Source organism: Penicillium angulare (assembly GCF_028827245.1).
Source record: "Penicillium angulare strain IBT 27051 chromosome Unknown utg000004l_segment0_segment0, whole genome shotgun sequence".
Lineage (NCBI taxonomy): Eukaryota > Fungi > Ascomycota > Eurotiomycetes > Eurotiales > Aspergillaceae > Penicillium > Penicillium angulare.
The window spans coordinates 4,485,584-4,508,606 of record NW_026623163.1 but is presented as its reverse complement, the minus strand read 5'-3'; the positions used below and the strand labels follow the sequence as shown (position 1 = coordinate 4,508,606).

The window sequence follows — 23,023 nt, the reverse complement described above, 5'->3', positions numbered from 1 at the left end:
ATGGCGTGGTAGAGCTGAAGGTTCATATAGTTTCAAACCATATATTACTCAAAGTTGGCTCAGGAATCTTATTTGACCGCATTTGAGTGGCGTATAAACATGATATCTCGTTTCTGGGGTCTCTGAACATAGGACTAGTGGTGTTTATAGAAAGCCCTGGAGTTGTTTCCAGGAGAATGAAAATTTTCTTTTGTGCAGTGGCTCACTTGTTCTATAATACATGTGTATACTGTAATATTAAATGGCGTCTACTAAACCTAGGAAGACTAAATAATGTTAAATATACTGAGATCAAGGCACCTATCCCTGCCATATGATTGGCTTCCAAGCGTAAAAGCCCCACTCAGTCACTGCATCGAGTCATCTGCTCGTGTGAACTGGAGAGACACTGCCACATGAGGCGGTGCAATGTAAAAATAACATCCCTTTCGCGCCGCTACACAATTGACGTGGACCAAGTGGAGTTATTTCGAAGGCGGCGCTACATTCCTGCTCCTCACCGCAACTGCATCATGGCCCTGCAGCACTATTGTGGCCCTAGCTTGAAATATTTTCTTCTGCCGTAAGATCCACTTCACAACCATTTATCACATCTATATCACTTATCTTCTTGGAAACTGATTTATGCCTCAAATTTCAGATACGCCAGAATCTTTGCTCCCGCGCACGGATTCTAGAAACCCAGCAACAACATGTAGAGGCATTACTGCCCAAGGCCGGCCTTGTCGCCGAGGCTTGGCGCCGTCTCAAACTCCATTTCCGGCATCTACTCCACGAAAAAGAGATGATCGTTCTATTGTTCCAGATTTGTCGTCTCTATATTGTTGGCAACATAAAGATCAGGCGGCTTCATCGACAACAGGCAATGGGTCAAATGTAGCACCCAAGCGGAGAGCTAGTATCGATACGCTTATGGATCGACTTGGTGTACTCGAAATTAAAGATGAGAAACCCGTTCCAAATAAAGCAACGCAGAAACGACGTCCTCGTCAAAAGAAAACGTTCTGCTGCTTCACGATTGAAGAGGACAGCTGTGAGGATTATCGCCCTGCTAGGCCGGCGCAAAAGCCGATGCAGACTCGCCCATCGCAAGGCGTCTCGCCTTCTCCTCAAAATCCATATCAAAAGGTACAGCGCCCTGTCTCCACGGGACGTCCACAGCACGGGCGTGTTTCTTCTGGACCACAAATGCCCCTACGGCCCTCAGCCCCAAACCAACGGAAATCTTCTTCATCCTCGCAAACAAAGTCTCTACTGTCATGGATCCCACCGACGCTTTCTCCACAAACAACATCTGTACTTCTGACAGAATTAGCTAAGCCTATCTCAGATGCGGATGATGAGGGCTATATCTATATGTTCTGGGTAACACCCCCAACTACGACTTCACGCGGCAATACGACCCAAACACCGCTACCAAGCGAGATTGCTTCGTCATTGATTCCGCCCGCAACATCTGGAAACAAAAGTCTCCGACCACCCGCTCAGCCTCGTAGCGTCAGTGATGCTATTAGTGCTGCACGCGACATGAACGCTCTCACGTCTAATCCGACATCGAACACTCCCGGAACTATTCGGTTGAAAATCGGACGCACAAGTAATGTGCATAGACGAATGAATGAATGGACCCGACAATGCTCATATGACTTGACCTTGATCCGCTATTATCCATATACATCTTCGTCAGCATCGTCGTCTCCGGCTAGAGTGCCACAGCCCCGGGCCCATGCAGGATTAGACGCCAATCTAGTCCCCGGCCGAAAGGTGCCACATGTTCATCGCGTAGAGCGATTGATTCATCTTGAGTTAACAGATATACGACTCCGCGACTTAGGTAAATGTGGAGAATGCGGTAAGGAGCATCGCGAATGGTTTGAGGTTGAGGCGGCGAAAGAGGCGCTGAAGAAGGTGGATGAGTGTGTGCGGCGGTGGGTTTCGTGGGGAGAATCGATGGCATAGCGTTCTTTAACATTGGAAGCATTGACATTGGTGAATAACCTCGGGATCTATTATGGTTGTTCTTGCATTTGCATTGGCATTGAGCATAGATCATTATATAGTAGCAGAGCATCAGCATCAGCATCGGCATCGGCATCACATATATCTGGCCAATATTCGAGTGAATACATTTCAAAGATCAAATCTTAATGCGCCGGGATTTCTGGCTGAGTTAAACTATGTTCCATAGCCATAGTATGTAGTACATAGTATCTAGCTAGTCAACGTTGGTCCGTCCAGACCTCGGGAACCTGACTTTCATGCCAGTGCATACGGTATACTTCAGCATAGAAATGAACTAAACTCAATCACAATGGATACACGGATCCATCCATAAACATGTCAAAATCGGTCTATTTTAGTTCCCACAAATACACGCTGAATGCAAATGCACTGTCCACGGCTATGCCGCAGCCAATCCTCATGCGTCCCCCAAGCACCTGCGTGACAATTGTATGACATCATGCGGCATCTCCACATACAAACAACCAGAGCTCCGAACTCCTTCCTCCACAAACCTGAACCTACTTTCAATTGATACAGCATTGCATTGAGTTTCAATAATACTACCTCCTTCAATTCCTCCAAAATATACCCACAAAATGGCCTTCCAGCTTTTCTCCCCTCCCTTCCTCCGTCTCGGTCTAGGTGTCGGCCTCGGTCTTTCGGCAGCTACTCTCCACCCACTCTCCCCCTTCCGTGCAGCTCCAATGCAATGCCAGTACAGCGCGCCTTACTACCGTCCCGAGACCCAGGCTAATGCCGATTCCGGATGGGCGTTAAAGCCTGAGGATCCGTTGCTTCAGAAGCAGGGCCGTACTGGCATTACTGAGCAGGCTAAGTCTGCGTTCTTGTCGCCGGAGAATATGCGACAGATTAGCCTAGGGAGTGTTTTGGGATTGGTTGCTGGTGTTGGATTGAGAGCTTTTTCGCGTGTTTTGGTTGTTGTTTTGGGTATGGGTGTTGTTCTTATTGAGGTATGTTTCTTTCTTTGCTTCTATGGTTCTGGTGTTGGATTACCGGGCTTGTTGAGTGTACAATTGCTGACAAGGACTTACTTCCTTTAGTGGGCTGCTTCTAAGGGATATAATATTCTTCCTCTTGAACGTGTTCAGAAGTATGTGAAGGGTGTTGATGTGCGACGGGCTGTGTCTCAACACCGTCCCTTCAAGGTGAGTTTCGGGACTATGATGGCTTTGGCGGCGTTTGCGCAGTTCTAAAAAGAAGCCTGAACCTGGGAATGAAAATTTGTAAATAGAAGAGAGTCAGTGACTACTCGATTTGTGTATAAAGTGCTACTTTTTACCACTTTGAGACACTAGAAACAAGACAGCCAATGCAAGTTGGTACATATTATATTTCGTACAGGGGTATCATGACATCTTCGATATGTATATTCCATACATCACTCGGCAGCCTTGGAAGGGAGGTATCAGCCAAGTACCAGATCCTCTAACACACCCTCCATTTCATCCCGAGACAGTGGCACACCTAGAATCTCCACACCACTGGGATCCATGCGTGAGGTGATCATTTGGTGATCGTGGAACTCCTTCAACAAAGTGCGGAACATCATCTCGGACGATGCGATGAATTCCTCTGTCGCCTTCTGGTATAGTAAACGGAACTCTATACCGTGGTCATCGGGGGCCTTGTTGTTATCCGCTCCACCCTCGTCGTCAGACTGGTGTCCGTCATCCATGATAGTGATAACTTCCGTAAGTAAGAGGCGGTATAAGTTGCGAGCGTTCTCCGGAAGACTCTTTAGTACGAATCCCACTCCGTCCTTGCCACCGACACGTTGACCCTTACGACCAAGCAGGCCGTTTACTTCGTCCACGACATCTGATTCGACTGCAAAGGGTGTGAATGTAGTGCCATCGTGGAAAAGGAAGTTCAACTGGTCACGCAGACTGATATCCCACATCACTGTGAAGTTGGGTGTATCAGCCGTGACAAGGAGACGGATACGGGGCGTAGCAGCTAAACGAGCGAGAAGGGCCTGGTTAGTTGCACGACGTAGAGGCGGAGCGTCAACCGAGTTGATCAACACTGTGACTGGGCCTTCATGAATTGGTCGATTACTGAGCGCTGATTGAAGAAGCTCCAATACTTCAGTTGGCTGTGAACCCAGTTTGGAGGGGAGATCATCACCCAACAAAGCGGCTACAATCATAGCAAAGATCGAACGGATGGAGATACCAGGTGTATAGCCATTGACTATCACGATGGGAGGGTTATCAGAAACGGAATGTTGATAGACCCAATCGGCAAATCCCTGTACAAGCTTTCGCTTCGATCCATAACCATATAGACAGATATTGTATCCTTCCTCAAACTCAAAATTCCACTGCGAGAACGACCGATGGTGCAATGTGAGTAGATAATCCTTTTCTTCCTTGCAGGGATCCACCAGATGACCCAATTTCTCAAAGTATTCTTCATGGGTCAGCAATGGAACCTTAATCAAAGTCTTATTTGATGTTTTGCTGGTTCCTGCGCGGTTCTGGAAGAAATAGCGCTCGTGAGCGGGAAGTTCACCTTCTGGCGTTGGTGATCGCTTATTCTTTGCTCCTTTAGGTCTTCCGGCTCGACGCTTCGGTGCTTTCGCATCTTTACCCTTCGGTTTCTCGGCGTCGCCTTCTCCTTCTACACTTTCCACCACCTTGGTCGCGTTCCCGGTTTCCTTCACGGGCTCGAAGTCATCCTCCTCGTCCTCCTGGAGAATCTCTGCCGCAAGTTGTTCTGAGCCATCCCACTCGGCATCGTCATCTTGTTCAAACAAGACCCTGGCACTCTTCTTCTTCGCAGATCGATCGGCATTCTTCAATCGAGCCGGGGTACCTCCGCCAGGCGTCTTAGGTTTCGTGGGAGTTGCGAACAAATTCTTAGCCCTCGATTTATGAGTAGGCGTTTTCAATCCAGATTCCTTCAGCGGGGTCGCGGTGACGGAATTGGACTTTTTAGGTGTGGATTGGTTAGGAGGGAGCTCGTATGTTGCAGTGTCGTTGGGAGGTGACTGGGTTGGCGCGTGGCCATTTACGGTGCCATTGGCTTGGACCAGAGCTCTCCGCGGCCTTTTCGGAGTCGAACCAGCAAGGCCATTTTCCAGACCGGAATCTGAGAGCTTGCGCTTCATGATGAGACGAGTCAGATAGCTGGCCTGATGGGGAGGCTTAGGGAGAAGGGAATCAACAATACCATCAGATCCGGAGAATGTACGACAGGGACGCGATGCAAGGGGAGTCTTGGCTCTTTGTTCCTTTACTCTTCCCCTCCAAGGGCTTGTCTCAGTGTGTATTCGCGCTAGATTTGAGGCGGCAAGTGATCGACGCTTGAGGATGTGACAATGTTCGATTGGGGGTTGTTCCTGAAGAATAATCATGCGCTGTGGAGACCAAGGTTGTCGCGCAGTGGGTTTTCAACTGACTCCGCCTTGCGCGCTACAAGAAACTCCGTCCTGCGCTTAATGGACATTTAGTTCGAGGCATTTAATGGCCATCTAACACACCTATTGTTAAATGAGGTGTTTATCTGCTTCTTAACGAGTCAATCAAGTAAAAATTTTCTAGTTTCCAGTGGATTAATTTGTGTATTTCCATTGTTTTAATCCGCTTAAGAAAAGGCATACTGAGTCATGTGAGCGCTGCAGCACAAATTCCCGTAGATCTTTTTCTGCATTTCCCCTCCATACTGCTCTTATTTCCCTCCTTTCCCTCCTTTCCCTAGGTATTTCTTGTTCATAGTCTGAGCTTGCAATTGTCTTATCTTCTCCAGTGACAGCAGTTCCCGGGATATCTCTTCCCGGTCTCGGAGCTGCGGGTAACTTTTCGTGGTTCCCACAGTAGGTTATTGACTCACCGATCACCGAGCTCTACTCACCTCCCATTTAAATTAGCTGGACTGACCATGTTTCTATAATTGTTACTAGAAACTAAATCACGTCCACATGGTCTCCAATACCCAACCCGCTACAATGGCGGTTAACACCTTTGCCCGCATGCTCAAGGGCCAGGTCCGATCTTACTCCGCACCATTGGATATGGCCATCCCGGCCTCCAAGCAGCGCTATATCCCTACCTCAGGCACCTATCCTCAAGGTTTCTTGGTTTCCGGTACTCATGTCGGTGTCAAGGCATCTAACACCAAGTTCCCCGACCTGGCATTGATTGCCTCAGAGACCCCATGCTCCGCCGCAGCCGTTTTCACTACCAACAAATTCCAAGCTGCTCCAGTTCAGGTCAGCCGGGAGACATTGCGCAGTCGCAAAGGAGAGGGTATCCGCGCTGTGGTTATCAACTCTGGGTGCGCCAATGCTGTTACCGGAAAGGGTGGTCTCGAGGATGCAGTTAGCATGGGTCACACGGCTGACCAGTGCAATGGCGCCGAGAAGGATAGCTCTTTGGTCATGAGTACTGGTGTGATCGGTCAGCGGTATGCTCTTCATCTATGCGCAAGTGTGATGCGTAACACGACACAAAAACACAGAATCCTAACGGAATTATAGACTGCCCATTAAAAAGATCCTCGACCGTATCCCAACAGCACATGCCAACCTTGCCTCATCGCATGATGCCTGGTTAACCACCGCCCGCGCCATCTGCACAACCGATACCTTCCCCAAGCTACTCTCCCGCGAGTTCACCCTACCCTCCTCTCCAGACTGCACCTACCGCCTCGCAGGCATGACCAAGGGTGCCGGTATGATCCACCCCAACATGGCCACTCTACTCGGTGTCCTCTGTACCGACGCAGCAGTCGAACCCGCCGCTCTCCAGTCCATCCTCAAACACTCTATCTCCCGCTCTTTCAACTCGATCTCCATCGACGGTGACACTAGTACAAACGATACCATCGCTGTGCTCGCTAACGGTGCCGCAGGCGGCGAGACCGTCCGCGCACCCTCCTCCGCTGAACCCAGCGCCGACTACCAGGCTCTGCAGACCGTGTTCACCGATTTCGCTCAGCAGCTTTCACAGCTTGTTGTCCGTGACGGCGAGGGCGCTACCAAGTTCGTGACTGTGCGCGTGCGTAACTCTTCTGACTATGAGTCTGGGCGCCAAATCGCTTCTACTATTGCTCGTTCTCCTCTGGTTAAGACTGCGCTGTACGGTCGTGATGCTAACTGGGGCCGTATTCTCTGTGCTGTTGGATATACGCAAGGTGTTGCGGATGGAGTTGTTGTGCCTGAGCGTACATCTGTGAGCTTCCGCCCTGTTGACGGAAGCCCTACCCTGAAACTGCTTGTTAATGGCGAGCCCGAGACTGTTGATGAGGAGCGTGCTAGCGCTATTCTGCAGAATGAGGATCTTGAGATTGAGATTGACCTTGGTGGTGGTGAGAAGGGTGCTGCTGGATGCGGTGGAGAAGACGCTGTCTATTGGTTCTGCGACTTCAGTCACGAGTATGTGACTATTAACGGTGACTACCGTACCTAGATAAAATGTAGATATAAGGGGTTTGAATATTTGCGAGATTTGATATTTATTACGAATTGACTCCTGGTGAGTCATTTGAGAAACTACCTGTACGGATTTCTAAAGGATCCAAGTATATTTTCAATATTTTGGAAAATTTTCTAGGCAAAAGAGTGACCATGAACTTGACTATAACGTACTAATGGTAGCTATTGTTCATCATCATCATCATCATCATCATTATCACTACCTTGTGACTGGTTCTTCCGGACAAGACCATAATCGTGCAGGCAGATAGAGGCCATAAACATGATCATGGTCAAGACACCAAAAGAGATAAAGACAAATCTTAGACCACGCGCGTATACCATCAGAATGAGATCTTCTTCTGCCGGTGAAAGTTTGAGATTCGACAATGCAAAGGCAGATGAAGTCAATTGAGAAATAACTTCGGAACTAAACTGGCCCTCGAGGCCAGCTTGAATGACATTGTTTAGGATTGCCCCCGAAACTGCCGATATGTTAGAAGACATGATCATAATATCAAATGCCCATTGCGACTGGAATTGACTAACCTGTGATTTCAATAGATCCGCCTATATCCGGAAGGAAGTTACGCAAGCCAGTAATTACTGCGCGGTCAGCGTTGTCGGTTCTGGCGAGTAACCCAACAAGAACTGAATCTATCAGTCAAGGCACTTTATTTTGGTTATTATTTTTTAGCGGAGAGAGATATAAATATATCAGGTTGTAGGCCACATCCAACACCGATCCCTTCCAAGATGCCCGTAAGGCAGAAGAGTGGGGATGAGGTTGTCTTTCCATAGCTTGATTTGAGCATGGCCCCTGTGGTCCACAGGCCTGCTCCAATACTGATCACAGGCTTGTAATGCCCAGTTAAAGACATTAACAAGCCACTTAGCCCTGATGTCACACCGTGGGCAATCACCATTGGCAGTATTAGAGACCCTGCGGCGGTTGGGCTGTAACCGCGCACATTCTGAAAGTATAGTGGTAGATAGAACAAATTACCCCAGAACACCCATCCAATAAGAAGATGAGTGGCAAGAAGAATGTTGGTGGACTTGTTGTATCGGAATAGGCGTACTGAAAGGAAGTTAGACGGAAGGCTTGTTTGTTGGCAAATATTCACGTACTTGGGAGTATAGGTAGATCGACTAAGCCCCATTCGAAGATTATGAAGGCAAGGAAGAGAGAAGCCCCAGATGTCGACATGCTGATGATTACTGGCGAGTTCCATGGCATGAAAGTTCCTCCTTGCGACATAGGAATCTAGAAATATCATATCGTTGTTAGCTTTCATTAACTCCCGAGCCAATAGTAGTGTGGACTATCCATGGATGAACACGAACCAGAATCAGTATAACAGCAATCATACTTGTTAGAACTCTAATCCAATCAAGCATTTTGAGCTTCTTCCAGATATTATCAGCTGCTGGCATTCCCGGTAGAACAAATGCTAGCAAAGTTACAGCCGTAACTGTCAAGGGACAGATGAACCAAAAGGCCCATCTCCAGGACATCCTCTCTGTAAAAGACCACCAATGACTGGACCAAGCCCATTTCCCAATGCCACCGCCACGCCCGATATTCCGAAGTAATAACCGCGTTGATCAAGCCGGGTGATGTCTGAAATGATGATCTGGACAAGCGCATTCAATGCTCCAGCTCCGAAGCCGCTTAACGCCCGCGTGACATATAGATGACCGGATGTCTGAGAAAAGCCTGGCAGGAGATTCCCAATGCCCATAACCACCAGGGACGTAAGAAGGCGTGTTTTTCGTCCAAGTATATCCGGCAGACGACCATTGATTAACTGGATGCAGGTGCTGGTGGTCAGAAAGCTTGTACCGACCCAAGAAATCGAGGAGCCAGTTTTCAATGCCGATGCGATAGACGGTAGGGTTGTCGATATTGCTGTTTGGGCTATGAATGAGGTGAAGTGGACGAGAGATAATGCTGGGATGACGATAAGAAGTCGATTGCGGGGGAGAATGTTAGACTGTCGGTCTTGAAGACCATTCGCGACCAAAGGCGTCCTTTCTGTTGCGCTTACTTCCCCGGTCTGTTCCTGGCTGTACTGAGAGGCCATTGAGACTGGGGTATGAATTGTAAAGGGAAATGAAGGTTTGCAACATCATGATCATGATGCTTCGAACTTGAAATTTTGGATGGGTCTATGTCCATCGCTCTTTCCCCAAGTACTACTATATCTCTTCAAGTTTTAGGAAGGTGCCCACTAGCACTTCCAGGGCTACTACTAGTACTAGTGGCACATGAGGTAGTAGTACATACCCACATGCAGTGGCTTCAATATAGTAGAATCTTCAACCTGTTTTATATCTATATTTTAACCTTGGAACTACGCTTTTACCCTCATCCGACCGAGATATCCGTACCTGACCGAAAACGCGGGGATTTACGGGGTCACATTCATCACATATTTTGACGTCATTCTCGTGTTCAACTGCATATGAATCAACGAAACCAGATTTTCATCTTGAAACTCTTCTTATTTCTTCTGTAACCCGAAAAAACGGCCTGGTGGAGATTACGACAGGGCCCCCATATATGAGTTTGGTTCGCAGGAACGTTGTTCTCTCCTTTCCCTACTACTAGTACCTGCTAGACCCTCCCGCCCCCATAACTAGGACTTATCAGCCAGTACGAACCCACGAACTACGCTGCCCAGGTGCCCAACTTCCCATCTGCACGACAACCAGACGGCCAGTTGTTAACCACCGAGTGGTCGGGGACTATTTTACATATTGCCGTTCATGGGTTCCTGCTGTGTTCGGTTGCCCAACTTCGGCATTCCTGCATGAGTCCGTTCTCTATCGCGGTGCTTATTGACCGCCCTCTCGTATGTTCACCCCCACTTAAGCTACCAGAACTACCCCAAGCTACGAATCGTTTGTCCGAAAACCGCACTGACCGTGAGCTGGACCCATCTTCACAGAATTAGCTAGCAAGCTCGGTTACATTGCGGAAGCTGTGCTGGCGTTCCCTCGTTCCTCGACTTTGTTTTGAGTGCGACCATATTCCTTCGTCAACTAGATCCACACCCCTCCACGTCACAAGACCTTCGATCCCACTCTTTCATTTTGTTATAAACTCGGAAAGTAAACCCGCGGACGAAATATGAGTCCGTCAATCAATATGAGACCACCGATGGCGACTCTCCCAGAGGGCCATGGCTGCGTCTACAAGGAAGTTCGCTTCTCGCCTACATCAACACCTATCCGCCGAGTACAATCAGTTTCGGGCAGTAATCCCTCCGCACACTCTAAATATGGCCAACCACCGGGTTCCCGACGGGCTTTCGCTCCCTTAGACACTTCATATATTGATCAATCGCGAGAGCTTCTGGAGAAACAACGAAGGCACTTTGAGACGGAAAGGGTGCTTTTTTCTGAAGAGAGGCGGCTGTGGGAAAACGAACGGTCGCTTCTCAGGGCAAGAATTGAAGAGCTAGAGTCATTGTTGAAATACGAAACACCTAAAAATGGACCAGCTTCTCATTCTGCCAATCTCGTGTTTGGTGTTCCGCAGTATCAAAGCAACACTGACGCGGCCCTACCCTCAGCGCAAGTGTGGGAGGGAACGAGTCCAGGAGGCCGACCGACAAGGGTCTTTCGCGACGAAGAGATGCTAGAAAATGGCTTTTTGTCGCCGGTCAGTGAGGGGAGTGATAATAAACCCCCGTCCTTGGATGCAGCCCTTTCACCCAAGGCTCAACCTGCAGATGCTCCTGGGGCGACCGTTAGCGTACCCGTGCCGATCGAGAAGCTTGACAGTAGATTGGACGGCATTATCCTCAAGTCTACTGGCTTGCCGCCTGGTGTTGTGGCTCAGGTTATCACCCCGCCGTCGCCCCTGGCGACCTCCCCTCCTGCTGCCCCTTCGGAAGAACCTGCAAGGTCCGAGATAGAGCACCGAAACAGTCTCAAATTGAAGCTGTCAGAACTCGGCCCGCCCAATGAGAATCTCGTGCGAAATGCCGGCCATACTCCCATGGCTATCATTGAAGCCGATGGAAGTCTCAGATCAACACAGGATGCCACTCCTTTCCCCGAACCCCAATCACAGGAGGAGGCTCCTTTAGCTCCCGTGCAGACCACAGCCCGGCAACCAAAGGAAAACTCCGAGTCTTATTTTCCCGATCTGCCTGAAGATCCTGCCCTGAAGGGGCCCCTTGGTCTCACAAACGATGAAGAGCATGATAATAGCTTCCTATCTGAGCTTGATCAGAAACTCCTCGACCAAGCCAGGCGGATTTTATCAAACCCAGGAGAGTCTGCTGATCCTAACGAGAGCGAGCCTGAATTGCCGAGCCAAGGCGACCAGGAGCCTGAAATTAAGTTCAAAAAATCGACCAACTTTGGGACGGCCTTTGGAATAACCAGTTGACGAATTGCGGGGAATGCTGAACAATTTGATTGTCTCTCCGCTAATGATTGGATATTGTGTGATATATCGATATTGGCGTACTGTTACTTGTCTCACTTTCTACATCTTTATTTCCCATTCTTTTTGGTTCCTTCTAGGATCGCACGAGACTGCGACCGACTTTCTTTGCAGATTTTTGAAGATTATTTACGACTTGATGAGATATCCTGAATATGTTGAAATACAGAAGTTGTTTCCATCCAAATTACATTTGTCTTTTATATCGCTCTCCTTCGTTTCGGCATAATACTTGCGGCCCAGGGCCTAGACTTGATATTGACCTCCTACTATGTTCTTTGATATTGAACTTCCCTTGCGTCTGATGTGTCAACAGGAGGTAGCCCAATCACCAATCAATGCCGCTAATTTCTCAGCGTCTTCAACATCAGGAGATTTGAAAGTGTCCCCTGGATCTGTCCCTTGCATAGGATTTGCAACCTTCTAACACCTGCCCCACGTGTTGTCCGGGCTTCATACTATCCACGACTACAGCGAGTATCTTTGAAAATCCTATCCAAGCTGAGATTACGACAGCTTTCGGATAATCGGGCTCGGGCGCGTGCATAAGCTTCGTTCTTTCGCATTGGGGCCTGCATTACGCTAATGAGTATGCATACTGTTGCGCTTGGCCCAAGTCCCCAATATCTGCAAACTCACAAATCATTTTTGTGATTGCTGCTCGTCTGCTCGCATGAGCCCCAAGGAAATCCAAACATGACACCTCTCACACGCATGGTATCTATCTTTGGTGCTCTTGCCTCCTAAGTCTCCTTTCAACGCCTTGCTGATCGTCGTCTTTGTGGCTTTCGTTAGGAGTGCCACCAAGGGCTAGTGCATGGCCTTGCAGCAGTCTGGTTCCTGGCTAGCCCTTGGTTCACCCCACGGTGCCCCTCGGATACTACCTTTACTCCCTCCACTGCCTCGACAGAAAAACTACATAAAGGCCATGGATTTCGGCCATCAATAACTTTCTTTTCATCATCAATTCGACAACAATCTCGAACAGTCATTCGCTCTCCAGCTTCTTTTCCTCGGACTCAGTTCCTCAATCACTCTTTCCATCTTTTCTTAAGACCAACAATCTTTTCGAACTTCTCAATTCTCTATACTATATACTATATACTCAATATCCCTTTAATACCCTTACAAGATGTTCTCCAAGACTTTCAACTTCTCGGCCGCTCTGTGCCTCGTCCTGGCCGTTGGCCCCGCTACTATTCTCGCCGCTCCTCAGCTGGTGAGTGCCTGAACCACATGGTTTACCCCTGCTGTACCTGAATCAAACCCCGATTAACAATACAATAGAACGGCCTCCCCGTCATTGGCGCTTCCCACGATGATGACACTCCTACCAACGGCAACAGCGAGCACGATGCCGGTGCTGGCTTCGAAGTCGGTATCCCTGGTGGACCTGGCGTCGCCTATGGAGCTGGCACCCACTCGGAACACCATGGTCCCTGTGGCCCTGGTGTGAACTCTGAGCACGACGCCGGTGCTGGCTTCAACGTTGGCATCCCTGGAGGCCCTGGTGTTGCCTTTGGAGCTGGTACCCACGACCAACACCAAGCCTACCCATGCCCCGAACCTGTTCCTGCTCCTGTCCCTGCTCCCGTTGTCGTTCCCGTCCCTGCTCCCGTTGTCGTTCCCGTCCCTGCTTCTGAGCCTACTACTACTTCCACCTACATCCCGGTTTTCATTCCTCCTACCTACACCACTCCTATCGACATCCCTACTATGACTACCGTCCCTGCCTACGTGCCTCCTTCTCCGGCTCCTGTCCGCTCGACTCCTCTAATCCACGCCCCTGGCCCATCAACGACACCCTCTTCTACACCCGTTTTCAACGCCGGTTCCGCCATGGCCCCAAGCTCGCTAATGGCCCTCGCTCTTCCTATCATGCTGGGCATTTTCTACTAGTCATTCTGTCTACGCCGATGTGATCAAATGTTTCCTTGTTGTTGGACAGTTTTCCCCGCCGTGTCGGATGATCTGTATCTGTATCCGTTCTGTGACTTCTTGATGGATGTACCTTTTAAGACTTTTATTGTCCACTGTTCTTTCTCTTCCATGTCTACTCTTGCTTGTTTATTTCTTGGTCGTTGTTCTGGCTGGTACATTGCTTCCCAGATACCTTTTCTCGACTAACATATGAGAGCCATGTTACTTTTATGCTGTTCTGCTGGATATGATTTGAGATTCTGGGATTTGTTACTGCTTGGAGTCCGGGCGTGCTTTGCACATTCCGCACTGTTTTACTACTCTTTACTTTTACTTTTACTGTGGTTCGCTCATAATACGGTGCATTATTGCATTTATAATTGAAACAAAAATTATCTATAACACTTGTCTTCCTTCTTGAGTAATCCTTAAACTTCGTGGCTTGGTGCCACATTGTCATTGTGCCGTGCTATCCCTCATACTATGAATGGCGGGGTTGACGATCTCCCGGGTTGGACCCAGTATTTCGCTGACGCCAGGGATCTAGGGGTGGAAGGAGTCATACTTTGACCTTGGACAATATGATCCATCACTCCCAAAAGTAACTCCAATTGAACTTTGAAAAGATAGAAAGAATCGAAGTTAATCTTCGTTAGGAAAGGGGGAATCCCCACAATCACCCAATCAATACCTTTGCACAAAGAAAGGAAAAAAGTTAGCGCATTGCAATCTTGCTGGTAAGCAGCAAGCAGCAAGTAGCACGACGCACTAGTGATCTGACACGTAGCAAGTATAAAATAAATAAAATGAAAGTTTGCGCCTGCAGCAAATGAATGCCAAAAGTTCATGTCATGTCATGCATATCATGTATCGAGCCAGGGGATGTCGATCTCCTCCAGGCACAAAGGCCTGTACAGACTTCTCCAGTTTAAGAGATCGCCATATCGAATCGAGGGCCTAAACACAGTAGAAGAAGCGAACAGAAACATATTCGCTTAAACATTTCATTTCCCGTCGGATCTCAATGTCGGCCTTAAACCCCCATTGTAAAATCATGTTCAATACCCGGCGTTACACTTGCAATGAACTTTAGGAACACCACCAAGTATTGATCCACTCGAATGGCGACCTGCTCTTCTTCATCGGCCTGTAGAACTTCCCATTCATCTCCGCCAGCATGTTGGTTCTCACCCAGCGAGAGGGCTTTTGTGTCGTCGACTAAGCCTTCAAGGCCTTTAGTCGGTCCCGCCTGCAGGATGCGATTTGCTTCTTCACGGGACTGTGATTGCTTGAGCTTCTCACGCCGGATCTTGAGTGCTGCGTCGGCCCGATCAAGTAATGTCTTCATCACGGATGCGTGGCGACATGGGTGCACTGTTGCCATCTTCACACTACCGTCAAACCAAGGGAAGTCCTCCAGCGTTACGGTTTTATCCTTGTAGTCGCCGACGATATCTTCCATCATGAGGTGCGGTGGAAGTGGCTCTGACGGTGACAGATAACCGGATAGGTAGAGACGTGGTGTGCGATAGAAGTTGGAGTACGTGATGTATAAAGTGTAAGTACGGAGCGGTCTATAGAATAACAAAGTGAGTATAAGAATAAGGATATTTGAAGCCAGACCGCGTTTCAATATGTATGCAATGACTTACTGTGTTGTTCCAGATTGTCCAAGTGGTTCACGGATGATTGCCTCCTCGTCGTCATCGTCATCTTCCATATCCGGAATTTCTTCCTCATCCTCCTGTTCCCCAAGGTTCCCAGATTCATCGACAGTCCTCACATCTCGTATCCGAGCTTCCTGTTCACTCTTATCCGCTCCTCCACCCGTTCGTAACCATCCATCATCCCCATCATCTCCCGCAGACCCCTCCGCCCCTTCGCCAGCAAGCATATCCTGTACAATCTCATCTTCATGCCCCGCATCTCCGGCAAAGTTATCGTTCAGTCGACGATGACACGGCACGCCGCGAGTAACTAGGAACTGTTTATCGGGCGGAAGGTAAGAGACTCGCTTCGCAGGACTGGAGGCATCAGCCCAAGACCATGTAGGAAACTTATAAACAAGGTAGTCGCCCGCCAAGACGAATTCCTCGGGTGTGATTTGGCCGGTGGAACGAAAGGTTGAGGTGCGAGAGATGGGCGCTAGGCGATCCCGCCATGTTGATAATGTTGAATGTAAGATATTCATTGTATTATCTGTTTGTGTAATATCCCCCGGAGGCGTGTTTTGATCTATGCTGAGTTGAAGAGGGAGCTTGATGTCTTGGAAGCGGGGAGCCTGATAGATAAGCGGTGGAGCACATGATCGGCCCCGCGTGAACTTATTGCTATCGCATGCACGTCACTGTTTGGATTCTTTGGATTTATATCGTTTCCTTGGGCTTTCACCTGATGTGCTAGAATGAAGTGACTAATATTGATATGCTTCATAAGGTCAAGTGATTATGAGACACGTGCTCAGTATAAATGATCATTTTCAAGGCAGTTATCTTGGAGACTGCTAATATGCTAATGTATACTATGAGGACCTTGGATACTCAGTATTGAAATTGCGCCCTATACAAAAAACCAAGCATCCTCATGTAATATGTTCGGAAATGTTCAGGATGAATCGAAATATGTAGCTAGCGGTCGTTTCATGGTGTTCAGACCAGATGTTGCTTTTTATGGGTAGCGTATTTCCTTGCAAATTAGTGGCATCATAGATTCTGCCCTGCAAGGCATGTATTGAACCCCGAGTAATACCCGTGAATCAATCCTCAGTCTACTGGGAATAGTAGCGCAGGCGCGGGATCCCATATATGGTACCCAAGCAGCCAGGCCCACACCAGGAGAGGGCTTGGAGCTTAGCTCCAAGCTACCAATTAGAGAGGCATATCGGAGACATATCGAGACTCAAGGGTTTCCAATGTGCCGGGTATATGCAAGGCAAATAATGAGCTTTGCGGCAGACCAATGTGTTTCAAAAGGGGTCAAGATCTTTCTTGATTTCCAGCTCATTCACCCTCATCCATCATGCGACGTCGTTCAATTTCCGATTCAACATCTTCCAAGACCATAGGAATGGCTTGGTTCTTCCATAGCTCCATTTCTCTCCGCAAGTACCCTTCCAGACTCCTCATTCCCACAACCAGAAACCCAAGCTCTTCCCGGTCAACATCAAACACTTCCCACCAGTTTCCATCAACCAATTTTACACCCTTTTCGCGGGCTGTGAGGTAGATGGCGGCAACAGCGAGTGCATTCGGTTGATGTGTGACGTAGAGTAGCTGAGGGGATAAGAGGGCAGCATTTAGGTGCTTCACGACACCACGAGCGACGGCTGGCTTTGCCACGCCAAGGGTTTGGAGATAGGTCAAGGCAATAGTATGAGGGAGAGCGACATGGGTATCAAAGCCGAGAGTTCTCAGAATAACCGTTTCAATACGCAACAAGATCAACCGGGCAGATTGGTATCCACCTTCTGTGAGAATATATTTTTCTGGAGCCGGGGGCTGGACGGGCGCTCCTCGTGGATTGACGAACCATAGAGGCGAGGCATCTTGGGAAAGCAGGAGAGTATATACGTTCAGTACGGAGCGTGGTGAGGTGGGCTGAAAAGATAATTTGGCTGTGAGATAGAGCGAGGCTGCCGAGACATCCTGGGGAAGATCAGAAGAATGGAAGTTAGAGAAGGAGGAATTTCAAGTGCGAAAGTGAGTCGGGAGAGGGCTAAAAACCTTAGCTGAGTATATCCTCAAGCTTCCGCCGTCTGCTCCTAGCCAGAAACGCGTGAAAATGACGATAGCCTGAGCTATGATGTCTTGCGATAAACCCAGGAGCACCCCAGCAGTCTGGGTTAGCTGGGCCCCAGCGACGCGGATTGACGTTTCGAGATCGGAGGGTACGCCATCGATCGACGAAGAAGAATTCGAAAGCTGGTCTGGGGTGGCGAGGGCATTAGACAGCTGCTTTAAGCCGGTGGCTGCCATGATGTCGCGGGAACTTGGGGGTTGCAAGGATCGGAGAGAGGAACGTGGGGGGAGCACGATGAGATAATGGAGGAACAAAGTTTGTGCTGTATCGACTCGAAAGCAGTACTACAATATACAGAATATACTGTATAGCTTCCTTTCTTTTTCCTTTTCAGCTTCTTCTCGATTTCCAACAGGGAGTGGAGCCCCTCCATTCACGAAAAAGAAGAATTCCAGTGGATCCACCGTGGACCTGGGCAACAGCTCCCTCAGCCACCGCTATTTCATACTTCCCCAGCCTCTTGGTTTATTTGGGAGAAATAATCATCTCATCACAAGTTTTTGTTTCTTTCAATGCTGTGAAACACACTACGCCAATATAGTCTCTCCTATTCTCCTCGAATTTATTCTCCATTTTCCTGCCAAGGATTTGTTTCGAGACTCTGTACTTGTCCCCTCCCTCGCCCCCTATAATCACATCCCAAACAACACATCCCATCCCCACCACCCAATCAAGGTCACACACCACACTCGCCACAACCCGGCGTGGCATTCAAATCTCCCCTGTCACCATGTCTACCGATCTCCCTCTCCCCACGACCGCCCTGCATTCCAATGTCTCCCAGGGGCACGAGATCATTACCTCATCACACTCATCATCGGTACCTCTAACCTCTCGTCGATTCAACAGTCTGCCTTCACATCGTCGGGCAAACACTGAATACATCGCACGTCCCCCTATTTTTGAAGAAGACCTCGAAGACTCGTACGAAAACCAAACGATCCGATCAACAACACCCTCTTGGACCGGTACATTCCCCAAAAAGAATATCGAAGCTCGAGCCCGGATCCTGTCAGATTGGTTCCAAGGAAACTCAAAACCAGTCGATTTGGGAATCAAAATACGTCCGGGAAACGAAACCGATATGTCCGCCACAGAGAGCCCGCGTTCGACCGCGACGTCACATTCTCGAAAGGCCTCGACCACAACAGCCACAGGCCGGTTTAACACGCTATTTGGCCTCAGGCGGCAGGCAGAACAGAAACCGGTACCCCCAGAGCCTGCAGATGACGAGTTTCTGAACTTGGATATCGACGCAGCCCTTTCTATGCAAACTGCAGACGCCAACAGTGATGATGCCCTCGATATCCTCCGTGAACAAGCAAGCGATGTCCTGCAACGCATGCAGGAGGCATATAAACAAAGAACTTTTATCATGCACCAAGCCATGGCAGATCGGACCGCGAGACTCGAGGAACTTGGTGAAACTCGGGCACGCGTAGATCATTTGAAGACACAGTTAGACGGTATGGCTGCAAAGGTGATGAGCCAAGAGAAAGCCATGCAGGCCATGGCAGAGGAGCTGGAAGAAGAGAGACGTCTGCGTCAACAAGAAGAGAACCGCAACCGCAACCGCACCATCCGCTCGATTCCTGCGGATGAAGATATACCATCCATGGCGCTCCAAACTCCTCATCGTGGTGGAAAGCGTGCTAGCCATGGCACATTCACCAGTGACTCTGGCTTTGAGTCGGGAGATGAAAGTGTCGCCGATAGTATATTTTCCCACCGGGAGGGCGTTGAATCACCAACATCTACACTCACGGCCCCATCGCCGAATTTATCACAAGTTGTTCTCTCTACCCCGACCGTTGGACCAACACCCACTCCAACCATTCAGAAGAACCTAGTTGCCGCTACCAATACACCGACACCAAAGGGTCCCTCGGCATATGACCGAGTCATGAAGGGTATCGCTTCCACGCGGCTGGGTAGTTCGTTCGTTGCGAGCCCCAACTCCAACCAATGTAAAAATTGCTATGGCGTGCCTCCCCATGAAGCATGGAGCGTCATGGGTGTCCTGAAGGATGAAAATCGTGGTCTCAAGACACGAGTTGGAGAACTTGAGTTGGTGGTTGACGACTGTCTTGGTCTTGTTGGCCCTTGAAAGGCGACTGAACTGCACACTTTATTTGGATGTTTACGATTATATTTGGGACGATTTGGAAAAACCCTTTACCCTTGAGGCTTCGGAAAGACCTGGTGTTTATAGAAGAGAAGGGCGCATTTGTATTATTTAGGAATTTTTGGTTTTTTCTTACTAGAGAGGTTCTGCTGTTTAGATACCACTATGATATGGGCTATACTCAAATCAATATCCAACTGAAGATTGGATCTCATTACCATTTTCTCTTCATTCACCATGTAATCCTGCATTCTTCGCTCTCTTCTACTGCATCGTTGATGTTGGCCCCGTGCTCCGTATGGATGTAGACCCTGTACTGATTGGGTATAGTGTGGGGATAAGCTTAGCTGCTCAACATTGCTGGGGTATACGTATCCCCTTTGTCTGTGTCATAGATATCATAATAATAACAAGTGGACGAGTAAAATATTCATATATCTCGTATTGAATAGAATTAACCATCTTGATTAGCCTTAATTAGTTGGTGTTGAGTCACAATTGAAATGATGTTAATGTGGTGTTTGCGGCGAAGACCAAGTGGCCTTAATTAGCGCGAAGCGAAAAAGTGGCCAGCGAACCTCTTCTCTCTTCTTCCCTCCCCCCCCCATCTCTCTCCCCGACCTTCCTTCCTTCACCCCGTCCCCCTTTTCCTTTTCCTTTTGTTTGTTCTGAACAAACACTTCCCATTCCTTCTGCTGGTGAAATATTCCAGCTTCTTTTATATCTTTTATTGACGGATTGGGTGGAATACAGTCACCATGAGCGGCCGTGAGTGACCCCGATGCTGGCCAAACACGCGATCGCCATCAACTCCCTCCAAACTTCGTCAATGGATTCAGAAATACTAATACTCGATGACAGTTCGCTTCCTTGACTTGATCAAGCCCTTTACGCCCCTCCTCCCGGAGGTGGCAGCTCCTGAGACCAAGGTGCCCTTCAACCAGAAGTTGATGTGGACAGGTGTATGTGACCTCCAAATCTACATTGCTCTTTTGGAGAAGACGCGCATCCTAATTAATAACTTGAATATAGTTGACCCTCCTGATCTTCCTGGTCATGAGTCAGATGCCCCTGTACGGTATCGTGTCCTCCGACACCTCCGACCCCCTGTACTGGCTGCGTATGATGTTGGCTAGTAACCGTGGAACTCTGATGGAGTTGGGTATCACCCCTATCATCTCCTCTGGCATGGTTTTCCAGGTATGCTTCACGAATATAATCGACATCTTCCGATGCGACGAAATGGACATTGGACTGATCAACCTGACCTCCCCATTTAGCTCCTTGCCGGTACCCACCTCATCGATGTCAACCTCGACCTCAAGACCGACCGTGAGCTCTACCAGACTGCCCAGAAGCTCTTCGCTATCATCCTCTCCTTCGGCCAGGCCTGTGTCTACGTCCTGACTGGTCTCTACGGCCAGCCCAGTGACCTGGGTGCCGGTATCTGTGTCCTTCTGATTGTCCAGCTGGTTGTCGCTGGTCTTGTTGTCATCCTTTTGGATGAGCTTCTCCAGAAGGGCTATGGTCTGGGCAGTGGTATCTCCCTCTTCATCGCTACCAACATTTGCGAGTCCATTGTCTGGAAGGCTTTCTCTCCCACTACCATCAACACCGGTCGTGGCCCCGAGTTCGAGGGTGCTATCATCGCCCTTTTCCACCTCCTCCTGACCTGGCCCGACAAGCAGCGTGCTCTGTACGAGGCTTTCTACCGTCAGAACCTGCCTAACGTCATGAACCTGCTGGCCACCCTTGTCGTCTTCGCCGCTGTCATCTACCTCCAGGGCTTCCGTGTTGAGATCCCCGTCAAGTCCTCCCGCCAGCGTGGAATGCGTGGTTCTTACCCCATCCGCCTCTTCTACACCTCCAACATGCCCATCATGCTCCAGTCTGCTCTGTGTTCCAACATCTTCTTGATCAGTCAGATGCTGTACTCTCGCTTCTCTGACAACCTCCTGGTCCAGCTTCTCGGTGTTTGGGAACCCCGTGAGGGCTCTGCCCAGCTCTACGCTGCCTCTGGTATTGCCTACTACATGTCTCCTCCTCTGAACTTTAAGGAGGCTCTTCTCGACCCTATTCACACCGCTGTCTATATTGCGTTCATGCTGGTTGCCTGTGCCCTCTTCTCCAAGACCTGGATTGAGGTTTCCGGCTCCGCTCCCCGTGATGTTGCTAAGCAGCTCAAGGACCAGGGTCTTGTCATGTCTGGTCACCGTGAGCAGAGTATGTACAAGGAGCTGAAGCGTGTTATCCCCACCGCCGCCGCTTTCGGCGGTGCTTGCATTGGTGCCCTCTCTGTTGCCTCCGACCTTCTCGGTGCCCTTGGCAGCGGAACCGGTATCCTACTTGCTGTGACGTAAGTTGAAATCTTCATCTAATCATTTTATGGCTTGAAATTAACATATTTACTTTAGTATCATCTACGGTTACTTCGAGATTGCCGCCCGCGAGGGTGACATTGGCGCTGGCCTGAAGGGCCTCGTCCCCGGCAGCTAAAGAACCTGACTGTCGAATTTTCCTCTTTATGAGCAGTCTTCATGGAAGGCTACTCATGTAGTCTATCTGGATGTTTCTGTTATTATTTTGTCTTTTAATTGCTCGCTGTTTTTTATACTTACCTTTGGGGAGATGAATTGGTGTGCGATTCAACGTGGGACTGATCGCCTTTTATTTTTGAGTGAGGCCAGACGATATCCCTAGGGGGTACCAGTCATGGTCGAGCGTTGGGTTCTTAATACAAGTACGCAGCTTGTTGGACAGAAAGGAATATCGAAGGTGACAGGTTCGCGGAACATCGTCGCCAACAGTTGAAAGCGCCCTGCTTAGGGTCTTGTAACCATATACATCAATCAAAAATCTACCAATTTATGTCGTCTTGATCCAATGAATCCAAAGCTTTCCAAGTATGAGATGCATTCCTCCCAATCTTATTGAATAAACCAAGTAAACTTGAATTCGTTTCATTCAACACCTTGATTTGGAACCTAAAAGGCTTCCAATAATTCCGAGGTTCTAAATTGTGGACTGACCTCGGTCGTATATGTTTAAGCAGCATTAGAATTGAAAGGTGTTCCATCATGAATCTAAGTCATAATAGTATATCGAATGATGCCAAAAAATTGACTCCCCCATCTCGCTTAAATCCAATAATGTACCGCGAAAGTGATCAAAAATGCAAAAGATGTGCAGTCGAGGAAATGGGTATTCTCGGGTTCAAGAAACACGTTCAGACGTCACCACGCAGCACAACCTCTGAGCGTAGAGAGCCACCCACCCC

General features: G+C 48.8%; 12 protein-coding genes across 12 annotated transcripts; 7 read left to right on the top strand and 5 right to left on the bottom strand.

Moving 5' to 3' along the window:
• Positions 1–624: 624 nt before the first annotated feature.
• On the top strand, positions 625–1,959 carry N7478_005569 (uncharacterized protein; the record flags this gene model as incomplete). Its single annotated transcript, XM_056921783.1, has 1 exon — positions 625–1,959. One exon carries the CDS (start codon positions 625–627, stop codon positions 1,957–1,959), a length of 1,335 nt encoding a protein of 444 aa, XP_056779820.1.
• Positions 1,960–2,600: 641 nt separating this feature from the next.
• Positions 2,601–3,218, top strand: N7478_005568 (uncharacterized protein; the record flags this gene model as incomplete). Its single annotated transcript, XM_056921782.1, has 2 exons — positions 2,601–2,975; positions 3,066–3,218. 2 exons carry the CDS (start codon positions 2,601–2,603, stop codon positions 3,216–3,218), a joined length of 528 nt encoding a protein of 175 aa, XP_056779819.1.
• Positions 3,219–3,430: 212 nt separating this feature from the next.
• Positions 3,431–5,137, bottom strand: N7478_005567 (origin recognition complex subunit 2; the record flags this gene model as incomplete). The annotated part of the gene is made up of 1 exon (XM_056921781.1): positions 3,431–5,137. The coding sequence occupies one exon, from the start codon at positions 5,135–5,137 to the stop codon at positions 3,431–3,433; it is 1,707 nt and encodes a 568-aa protein (XP_056779818.1).
• An 837-nt stretch (positions 5,138–5,974) lies between these two features.
• Positions 5,975–7,436, top strand: N7478_005566 (bifunctional ornithine acetyltransferase/N-acetylglutamate synthase; the record flags this gene model as incomplete). The annotated part of the gene is made up of 2 exons (XM_056921780.1): positions 5,975–6,432; positions 6,506–7,436. The coding sequence occupies 2 exons, from the start codon at positions 5,975–5,977 to the stop codon at positions 7,434–7,436; spliced, it is 1,389 nt and encodes a 462-aa protein (XP_056779817.1).
• A 188-nt stretch (positions 7,437–7,624) lies between these two features.
• N7478_005565 (major facilitator superfamily domain-containing protein) lies at positions 7,625–8,842 on the bottom strand (the record flags this gene model as incomplete). Its single annotated transcript, XM_056921779.1, has 4 exons — positions 7,625–7,990; positions 8,182–8,522; positions 8,573–8,708; positions 8,789–8,842. 4 exons carry the CDS (start codon positions 8,840–8,842, stop codon positions 7,625–7,627), a joined length of 897 nt encoding a protein of 298 aa, XP_056779816.1.
• A 77-nt stretch (positions 8,843–8,919) lies between these two features.
• On the bottom strand, positions 8,920–9,528 carry N7478_005564 (uncharacterized protein; the record flags this gene model as incomplete). Its single annotated transcript, XM_056921778.1, has 1 exon — positions 8,920–9,528. The coding sequence occupies one exon, from the start codon at positions 9,526–9,528 to the stop codon at positions 8,920–8,922; it is 609 nt and encodes a 202-aa protein (XP_056779815.1).
• A 1,067-nt stretch (positions 9,529–10,595) lies between these two features.
• Positions 10,596–11,846, top strand: N7478_005563 (uncharacterized protein; the record flags this gene model as incomplete). The annotated part of the gene is made up of 1 exon (XM_056921777.1): positions 10,596–11,846. The coding sequence occupies one exon, from the start codon at positions 10,596–10,598 to the stop codon at positions 11,844–11,846; it is 1,251 nt and encodes a 416-aa protein (XP_056779814.1).
• A 1,189-nt stretch (positions 11,847–13,035) lies between these two features.
• Positions 13,036–13,802, top strand: N7478_005562 (putative cell wall protein; the record flags this gene model as incomplete). Its single annotated transcript, XM_056921776.1, has 2 exons — positions 13,036–13,122; positions 13,191–13,802. The coding sequence occupies 2 exons, from the start codon at positions 13,036–13,038 to the stop codon at positions 13,800–13,802; spliced, it is 699 nt and encodes a 232-aa protein (XP_056779813.1).
• Positions 13,803–14,856: 1,054 nt separating this feature from the next.
• N7478_005561 (ATG3/ATG10 family protein) lies at positions 14,857–16,014 on the bottom strand (the record flags this gene model as incomplete). Its single annotated transcript, XM_056921775.1, has 2 exons — positions 14,857–15,397; positions 15,476–16,014. The coding sequence occupies 2 exons, from the start codon at positions 16,012–16,014 to the stop codon at positions 14,857–14,859; spliced, it is 1,080 nt and encodes a 359-aa protein (XP_056779812.1).
• An 808-nt stretch (positions 16,015–16,822) lies between these two features.
• On the bottom strand, positions 16,823–17,797 carry N7478_005560 (putative cyclin; the record flags this gene model as incomplete). Its single annotated transcript, XM_056921774.1, has 2 exons — positions 16,823–17,467; positions 17,546–17,797. The coding sequence occupies 2 exons, from the start codon at positions 17,795–17,797 to the stop codon at positions 16,823–16,825; spliced, it is 897 nt and encodes a 298-aa protein (XP_056779811.1).
• Positions 17,798–18,351: 554 nt separating this feature from the next.
• N7478_005559 (uncharacterized protein) lies at positions 18,352–19,728 on the top strand (the record flags this gene model as incomplete). The annotated part of the gene is made up of 1 exon (XM_056921773.1): positions 18,352–19,728. One exon carries the CDS (start codon positions 18,352–18,354, stop codon positions 19,726–19,728), a length of 1,377 nt encoding a protein of 458 aa, XP_056779810.1.
• A 776-nt stretch (positions 19,729–20,504) lies between these two features.
• On the top strand, positions 20,505–22,242 carry N7478_005558 (translocon subunit SEC61; the record flags this gene model as incomplete). The annotated part of the gene is made up of 5 exons (XM_056921772.1): positions 20,505–20,514; positions 20,608–20,708; positions 20,779–20,946; positions 21,027–22,102; positions 22,161–22,242. The coding sequence occupies 5 exons, from the start codon at positions 20,505–20,507 to the stop codon at positions 22,240–22,242; spliced, it is 1,437 nt and encodes a 478-aa protein (XP_056779809.1).
• Positions 22,243–23,023: the final 781 nt, after the last annotated feature.